General features: G+C 70.2%; 1 protein-coding gene across 1 annotated transcript in view; it reads right to left on the bottom strand.

Moving 5' to 3' along the window:
• Positions 1-1309: 1309 nt before the first annotated feature.
• CHLNCDRAFT_35815 (hypothetical protein) overlaps positions 1310-8620 on the bottom strand; it is a gene marked incomplete at its 5' end in the record, with an annotated part of 10317 nt that continues 3006 nt past the window's right edge. The window contains 19 exons of the mRNA XM_005846885.1: positions 1310-1678; positions 1857-2064; positions 2253-2588; positions 2724-2768; positions 3028-3167; positions 3356-3545; positions 3711-3774; positions 3905-4053; positions 4389-4531; positions 4695-4824; positions 5040-5180; positions 5385-5541; positions 5710-5936; positions 6112-6400; positions 6612-6737; positions 6947-7104; positions 7578-7877; positions 8060-8237; positions 8428-8541. Coding sequence (XP_005846947.1) covers positions 1434-1678; positions 1857-2064; positions 2253-2588; positions 2724-2768; positions 3028-3167; positions 3356-3545; positions 3711-3774; positions 3905-4053; positions 4389-4531; positions 4695-4824; positions 5040-5180; positions 5385-5541; positions 5710-5936; positions 6112-6400; positions 6612-6737; positions 6947-7104; positions 7578-7877; positions 8060-8237; positions 8428-8541 — 3340 coding nt within the window. The 3' untranslated portion in view covers positions 1310-1433. The remainder of the gene's footprint in view (positions 1679-1856; positions 2065-2252; positions 2589-2723; positions 2769-3027; positions 3168-3355; positions 3546-3710; positions 3775-3904; positions 4054-4388; positions 4532-4694; positions 4825-5039; positions 5181-5384; positions 5542-5709; positions 5937-6111; positions 6401-6611; positions 6738-6946; positions 7105-7577; positions 7878-8059; positions 8238-8427; positions 8542-8620) is intronic.

Raw genomic sequence — 8620 nt, 5'->3', positions numbered from 1 at the left:
CCCAAACGCCGTGCCGCCGCCGCCGCAGGCAGCACCCCTGCGACGGCGGCGGCAGCAAGCCGTGGACCGAAACGCCGTGCCGCCGAGTCCCGTGGCTGTGGCCGTGGGCTTCTGGCAGGAAACTACGGCCGCAACTCGGCAGCACGGGGGCGTCGCAGCGTGCCCCCGCCGCCGCCGCGCTGCCCCCCGGGCACGGCGGCGGCGGCGGCAGCAAGCTTGGGCCCAAACGCCGTGCCGCCGAGTCCCGTGGCTGCGACCGTAGACCGTGGGCCGGAAACTGCGGCCGCAGCTCGGCGGCACGTGGTTCTGTTCAAATCGCCAAGCGTGCAGCAGCGCCGAACCACGCTTCCCGGCCTCGGCGCATGCCTTCAGGGGCCCCCTATCGCTGGGCACACCCCTCCAACACCGAACATGCGCCCGGGGGGGAGGGCGGCCCGGGCTGCCCAGGCCAAAGTGGGCCGCCCTCGAGCAAGAGGCGGCCGGTCTGTGTGCTGAATGAATGAATGGATGCGTACTACTGCAACTGCATGTGTGCAGGGCAGGGCTGGCAGAGCCGGCACACAGGCCCACACGCCCCACCTGGTGCCGATCTGCACGTGAATGCGCCCTTTCTGTAATGAGCTGCCGTCAGCCAGGCGGATGCCGGACACTGCGTCAGCGGCGGGTGGGGTGGGGGCCGGGGAGACGGTCGGCTGGGGCGCCAGGCGGCGACAGGGCAACAGGCGGGGCCTGTGTGCGCTGGCATGCTGCTTACCTGACTGCGCAGTCACAGAGTCATCTCCAGCAGCGGAGACAGTCAGATCATCTGCAGATGGATGGCAGCTACAGGGCGTCACCGACGGCGCAAGGCGGTGGCGGGAGTAGCTGCTGGGCAGCCGGATTGGGTATCACCATCCTCAAGTATTGCTAGAGAGCCGCACTTGAGCTCTCTACCCCCTGGAGGGCGTTCGACGACAGCACGCCGCCTCGCGAGAGTTGTCTCTCGTGAAGCCTCCCCAACCTGAACCCGCGTCAGGTCCCCACACACCCCCAACTCGCCGGGTAAAGCTGTGGAGCTGACTACAGCGAATGAGAGCGCGAGAAGCTTGAGGGCGAGCGAAGACGCCATGTGGTTTGGCCTTTTACTTGCTTGTTCCCCTGCTGAACGACTTCTGGTGGAAGCTTGCAGCTAAGAATGATGATTCTGCTTGGGTTCCGCACAAAACAAGCAAGTGCCACACCGCGGTCCTCGCAATGCCCACACACATGCTTTCTTCCCACGCGCCGCCGCATTTCAGGACAGAAACCACCTCCACTGGAGCCCCTCCCAGGGCCGCTGCTGTTGCTACAAATGGTCCAAGCGCCAGCCAATAGGCTCGGGGTGTCATTGCACACATAGGGAGGGCACCTAGCGGCCCTGCACGCCGCCGCCGCCGCCGCCGCTGCGCCCCCGGTCACGAGGCCAGCATGGGGCCGATGCGCTTGGCAAACAGCTCGCTGAGCGCGCGCTGCACCTCTGGCGGCGCGTACTCGCAGGAGATGAGGGCTGTGAGGAGGGGGAAGAAGTCCTTGAGGTGGGCGCGGAAGGCGTCGGGGGAGAAGGCCAGCAGCGCGCGCAGCGTGGCCACCGCCAGCGGCGCCAGCGTGCGGTTCTCCTCGCTGTGCAGCTGCAGGCCCGCAGGCACGCCGCCGCCCTCGCCTGCACGCACGGCCGCGCATGGGAGCACAGGCGGGTGAGCCAGGCGGGCCCAGGGGGCACAGCCCAGGCTCCCACCAGGCGCACGGAAGCGCCCGCGCTGAGCCAGCTGCCGCTGCCGGCCCGGCGGCTGCACCCGTCCCCCGCGGAGCCCCAGCACGAGCCCGGGCGGGCGCCCCACCTGCGCTGCGCGCCTCCTCCTCCGCCGCCTCCTCCTGCTGCTCGAAGCGCTCCAGGTTGCGCAGGCACAGCTGGGTGAGGCGCGCCTCCACGGCGCACGCCTGCTTCACAGCGTCGGGCGCTGCCGCCTGGACGTGCAGCAGCACCGACAGGTACGCCTGGCTGGCCTCAGCCTCCAGGCGCAGCAGCGGGGGGTCGCCCAGGGAGCGCTCGGGGGGCACCTGCGCCGGGCAGGGGTGGTGGAGGTGGGTGGGTGGGCGGCGCGCAGCGCACGCCAGCTGGGCAGCGGCATGAGTTTGGCAAGCACCTGCCTGAACACAAACGAGCACACAACGGCCCACCCGCCCCGTCGCGCCCCCACCCCCTTGACTGCCCGCCTCCCCAGCTGCCAGCCCACCTTGTCCGCCGCCTGCGCCAGCAGCAGCGAGTGCCGCAGCCCCGCGTCCGCGTCCACCGCCGCCGCGTGGCTGGCGATGCCCTTGAGCGTGTCCAGCAGCAGCACGGCGGCGGGGGCAGGCATGGCGCGCGAGTGCTGCGTGTACACCTCGCTGCACGCCTGCACCAGCAGCAGCTGGATGCCCGCTCGCACGTGAACCTCAGCCAGCCGCCGCGCCCCGGCGCCCTCCCCCAGAGAAAACAGGCTGGGGCGGCGGTCGATGTGGCGGCGGGGGCTGCCGCCGGGGGTGGCGCCGCCGCCGCGCGCCGCCGCCGCGGGCGGGCTCTGCACGCCAAACTGCTCCCGTAGGCCGCCGCCGCCGCCGCCACCGCCCGCCGCCGCTATCGTGCCCCCAAAGCTGCCTCCCGCCGTCACCTCGTACTCTGTGTCGTTGGTGCGGCGGGTCATGCGGTGCAGGATGAGGTCAGCCACATTTGGCAGCGTGTCCCCGGTGGCGGTGGACAGCGCACGCAGCATCTGCAGGGGGGGCAGCGGAAGGAGGCAGGGTTTCGGGCACAGGGGGGCGGGCACAGGTGCTCAGGGCAGGCGGCCGCAGGCAGGCAGGGGGCGGGGCCCGGCCCGAGAAGCGCCGCTGGCGCTCCGGCCTGTCCTGGCCCCTGGCCCCTGCTTTGGCCCCTGGCCTGCCCTGGTTCCTGCCGTGCTGCCCTAGCTGCCCGCCAGCTGTGCAGCCCCCCTCTCCCCCCCCCCACACACACCACCACCACCACCGCCTCACCATCATCCACGTGTCGTCATCCAGGTGGGGCCCCGCCGCCACGATGAGGCGCACCAGCGCCGCCACCCCCACCCCCGCCAGCGCCTGGTGCGTGCGCCGCACAAAGCCCAGCAGCAGCTCTAGGATGCGCTCCAGCAGGGCTGCAGGCGAGGGCAGGCAGGCAGGCAGGCAGGGGGCCAGGTTGCGGGGCGGGGGCTCAGCGCTGCACGCTCCGCGCTGGCCCTCCCAGCCATCCTTCCCACCCCACCCAGCCTGCCGTCCTCCATCCACCAGCATCACCCCCAGCAGCACCAGCAGCACCCCCACCCTCACCCCCACCTCCACCCACCCGACACCGCCGCGTAGTACTGCACCACGATGTCCACGATGTGCTGCAGGGTGCGGGTGCAGGTGTCGTACAGCCAGGAGTCCACCTCCGCGCGCCGCTTGTCGTCGGTGAAGGTGGTGGTGTCGGTCACTTCGGCGCGCACGTGGTCAAAGATGGGCAGCAGCACAGAGTCAAAGACGCGCAGCCAGAACTGCGGGGGCGGGGCGTGTGTGGGGCGGGGTGGGGGGGTGAGGGGGAGGGAGTGCAGCAGGAGGGAGTGGGCATGGTGAGTGGGGGACAGGGAGGGCAGGAGCGTGAGGGCAGCAGGACTGGGCTGCCAGCACGCAGCACTGGGCGCGGCCGCCCGCCAGCGCACCTGGGGCGAGAAGGTGGCGCCATGGTACTTCAAGATATCAAACAGTACCTCCAGCGAGCTGTACCTGCAGTATCACAACCCAGGCATGCGTGTGCACGGTAACCGAGACGTGGCAAGGGGAGCCACGCACCGCATGGCAGCTGCCAGGCAGCAGGCAGCACGCAAAATCTGCCTCGGTCCCGGCAAGCACGCACCTGATCTCTGGCCGTGGGTCGAAAGTGAGCTCGCTGAGCCCCGCCAGCAGCGGGAACCAAAAATACATGTGCTCGTCCTTGTCGGTGAAGCGGATGCGCCCGCCGCCGCCGCGCCCGCCGTGCGCCGCCGCCGCCGACCCCGGGGACAGCTCGCCAAAGCCGTTGGCGCCGCCGCCGCCAGCCGCGTGCTCGGAGGTGCCGCGCACGGGGCTGGCCACATCCTGCCCCGTGGGCCTGCTCCACAGCAGTGGCACCACCGCATGCGGGGTGAGCACGGCGAGGGGCTGGCTGCTACCGCGCTGCCGCCAGCAGGCACCTAGAGCTCCCAACCCCCGCCCCCATGCCAGCCGCTCCCACCCCTGCCCAGCCACCCCCCAGATGACCTCAAGGCCTCGCCAGCGCCGCCCACCCACCGTATGCGGTAGGCGTTTGGGTCCATGTGCCTGCCCGCCGCCTCCAGGCTGCCCTCCGGCAGCTCCTCCACGTCGCCGATGTCTCCCTCCGCCAGCGCCATGGCGCAGAAGCGCAAAAAGGCGATGGCGTTGAGGGAGACATCCAGTGAGTGGGGGTTGTTGGTGAAGGCGATGAGGCAGTTGACGCAGTCGGTGAAGGTGGTGGTCTCCGTCTCTACAGGGCAGCGCAGCGCAGGCAGGGGGCAGGCAGGCAGGAGGCTGTCAGGGCAGGTGTCCTGGTGGGAGGGGTCGGCAGCAGCAGACAGGCGGGGGAGGATGCCGTGATGCAAGGCGCTGGAGCCCCAGCCCGGCCTTGCGGCCTGCCGTGCCGACGCAACGCCACCCCCTGCCTCGGCAGGCGCGCGTGCCTGTGATGTAGTGGAAATGCTCCCTCACAATCTTCTCCACCGTGTCGAACGCCAGCCGCACAATCTGGGGGCTCTCGTCGCTGGCGGCGGTGGTGAACACCTGCAGGCGCACACGCCTCCGGGCGCGTCGCCCCCAGCGGCAACGCAACCGTCTCGAGGGCCTGGTGGGGCCGGCACGCGCTGCCGCGCTGCTCCTCGAACACGCCCCCAGCCCCAGCCTGCAGTGCCGGCTGCTGCTCACCCGCACTGACACCACATGGCACACCGCAGGCAGCCCACGCAGGCCCCACCACCCCGCCCTCCACCGCGGCCCACCATGAACATCGACTTCCACCCGCTCTTCACGTTGGCCACCCGCGCCAGCACCATCTGGCTGACGCACCGGATGATCAGCTCCCGGATCTCCACCGCCCGGCTGTGCCGCATCACCACCACAAACGGGCGCAGGAAGTCGTTCTGCGGGCGGGGCGGGTGGGGTGGGCGGGCAGGCGCACAGGCGCGCCGGTGGGCGGTGGATGTCTCGACAGGGATGCTGTTCCCACACACCAACAAGGCCCTGCCGACAGGCCTGGGGGCCGCCCACAAACACGTCCCGCGCTCACTCACACTCAACATGCCCCTCCCCTGCCCCTGCCCCCTACCCCACCCGACCCCCCTCACCTGGAACGAGAAGTTGGCCAGCTCGTCCCTCTCCAGGAACTTCATGGCCAACTGGCGCAGGCTGTCCACCGCGTACATGGCCACCGCCAGGTTGGCGTGGCACCCCACCTCGATGAAGAAGTCGGCCAGCACGGCCCAGATGCGGCTCCACACCAGCCTGCGGGGGAGGGTGGGTGGGAAGGGGGGGTGCGTCAGCAGCATGCGAACACGCAGGGCCAGCACAGTCCTGGTGCAGGAGTGGAGGGCGAGACACAGGGAGGACGGGGCAGGGGTTTGGGCGCCTCCTAGGCACACTTGGTGAGCCGGCAGGGCGCTGGCGCCGCACCTGATGCGGCCCATGTTGAAGTGCGCGCACTCCACAATCTTGGTGAGGCTGAAGACGCGGGGGCAGGCCACGGGCCTGAGCTCCTCCTGCGCCACCGCCCCCAGCGTCTTCACAAAGTGCACAATGGCCTCGCTGTCCAGCCGCCCGCTGTTCACAAACAGGCGGTTCAGCTCCTGCACATCCACGCTGGCCATCACGTCGGCGGGGGGCAGGTGCTTCTTGTCCACCTCGCGCATGCCTGCGGGCAGAGGCAGAAAGAGCAGGCAGGCAGGCCGGGCCGGGTGGGCTTAAAGCAGCTGAGGTTGACGGGAGCCCGAGAGGCCGGCAGCAGGCACGGCTGACCCCCAACCCCAACGTCTGCCGCAAAAGCTGGGATGAGGGACAGGGGTGGTGGTGCGGCACCCCAGGCTCACTTGCGTGCAGGCCCATGCTCTGGATAGAGGAGGAGACAGAGTCGTGCGCCAGCCCTCCCTCCTCCTCGCCCGCCTTGCGCCGCGGCATGATACACCGCTTCAGCTTGTCGGCCGCCGACCCGCCATGCTTGTCGACGGGCATGGCAAACAGCAGCGCGTCGGTGGGCACGCCCGCCGTCAGCTGCTGCAGCAGCTCGAAGCGCGACACGCAGCGCAGCACCTCGGTCCAGCACTCGCGCAGGTGGTTGCCGTTCTGCTCCGCCACAATCAGCAGCGCCCTGCAGGCGGGGGCAGGAGTGGGGGCAGGGGGAAGGAGTGGGGGCAGGCAGCGAGGGAGGGAGGGGGCAGGCAGGGAGGGAGGCGGGCCTAACAGTCAGCCAACCCATGCCAGCCAGGGCACACCCAGGCAATCCACAGCACGGCACGCCGACCGAACCACACACATCCCTGGCCTTCACCCTCCCCGCTGGCTCGTGCAGGCACACGCACCTGAAGGCGCGGGCGTGCTTGAGCCTCATGGATGCTGGGGAGTGCAGCATGGTGAAGCGGGCCAGCGAGGTGACAAAGGTGCTGCGCAGCATCTCCACATCCAGCACAGACGTCAGCCACACGGAGCTGCGCAGGCCACGGCAGAGGAGGGCGGCATTGGGTGACGGCGGTGAAGAGGGGGGATGAGGGCGGGGTGGGCAGGGGGCACTTGGGTGCCACAGCATCCAGGCAGGCGGCAGGCGAGCCACGCCACAGCCCCAAAGGCGCCTGCCAAGGCCCCCGGCCCCGCAGCGGGCCAGCCAGCCAGCCAGCCAGCCCAGCCAGGCGCGCCCCACCTGACGAACCCCTCCAGGCACAGCCCCACAAAGTACTCGTCGTCGTACTCCTCAAACAGCACGCTGAAGGCGCCCAGCAGCGGCGCCCAGGCGACGTCCAGCATGGGGCGGATGGCCTCGCCGTCGCGCGCCTCGAAGAACGTCACCCCCTTGGCCTTCTGCCTGCGGGCAGGCAGGGGCAGGGCAGGGCGGCGGCAGGAAGCTGGGCAGGCAGGGCAGGCAGGCGGGCAGGGGAAGCTGGAAAGGCTTGTGGACACCTGGCCAGGCCAGTCCAAAGCACAAGGAGCCAGCGCCATGCGGCGTGCAGGTGGGTGCGGCGCGTGCGCCGCAAGGGGCGATGTGGGCGCTCATTGTGACCGGCGGTTCAGGGGTGCATCGCCGCCAGCCGGATTAGCGCGCCCTTCCCTCTGCTCGGAGTTTTTCCCACGCCGTTCAACCATGGGGCCAGTTGGCAGCGTCCCTTTGATAACCGAGCGTGCGCAGGCAATGGCGCAGGCGTGGTGCAGGCGTGCAGGGGGTGCTGCCGCAGCATGCAGGCGCAGCATGCATGGCTGGAGGGGGCTGTGCCTGCCAGCCACGGCGCACACGGCCTCCCACGCGTCCACCCCGGCTCCTCCACCCCCCAGGCCACGCGCCTGAGGTGCTCGTGCGTGCGGCGGATGGCCTCGTCGTTTGGCTCCGCCGACGCCGCCTTGGCGCGGCCGGGGATCAGGTTCATGATTGTGTCCAGCCAGCCCACGCCGGCCGCCGCCGCCGCCGCCGCCTTGGCCGCGTCGGCGCCGCTCAGCGCCATGGGGTCGTCCTTCATCTTGATCTCGTTGTGGATGATGCGGTCGTACAGCGCCTCCATACACTCCTGCGCCAGGTCGCCTCCGTCGTTGATGCCGCGGTTGTTGCGCAGGAAGTCGGCCTTGGACATCTTGTTCTTGACCTGCGGGGGCGACAGGGGCAGGGCAGGGCAGGCAGGGCGGGGCAGGAATGGCGGCACGGCAGCGGCAGCAGGCGCGAGGGTGTGAGTGGGGAGTGCAAGCGGGGCACCGGGGCGAGAGCCGTGCGCAGGCCAGTGCATGCCCAGCCCCGCGCCGGCCACTGCCCCCTCCCCCTGCCGCCCACCTGGTTGTTGTGTGCGTCTGTGTTGAGCATGATGACTGAATAGGCCAGCACGTACGCCACGTCAGCAGACTTGAACGACTCGGGGTTGCACGACAGGAAGCGCTCGGCAAACTTCTCCATCAGCCGGTCGATCTTCTGGGCCTCGCCCGGCAGGCGGAAGCCAGACAGGAACTGCCTGCTCGCAGCGGGGGCGCAGCGGGGGTGGCGGTGGCAGGACACAGCGAGGTGAGCGTGCGTGTGTTGGAAGGGGAAGGGGAGATGGGCCGGAGAGATGCGCAGGCACCCTGGGCCCCTCCTCCCCTCCTCACCACCCTCCGGGCTGCCAGTCCGCCCCCTGCGTGCCCCCCCACCACCACCACACACCCCACCTGATGGCCTCGTCAAACTCCATGCCCGCAAAGTCCAGCGCATCCACGTAGCAGTGCATGACGCCCAGGTTGAAGTCGTCGCGCTCGCCCAGGTAGTCGCCAATCAGCGTCTTGCTGTGGGGGGCGTAGAGCCAGGGGATACAGGTGAGGGCGGGCTAGGGTGGGATGCACATGCGAGGGTGGGGTGCTGTGC

The sequence above is a fragment of the Chlorella variabilis genome (genome assembly GCF_000147415.1).
Source record: "Chlorella variabilis unplaced genomic scaffold CHLNCscaffold_12, whole genome shotgun sequence".
NCBI classification, from domain to species: Eukaryota; Viridiplantae; Chlorophyta; class Trebouxiophyceae; order Chlorellales; family Chlorellaceae; genus Chlorella; species Chlorella variabilis.
Note: the sequence above shows the minus strand (reverse complement) of the source record. Positions and strands in the feature narration are given on the sequence as shown.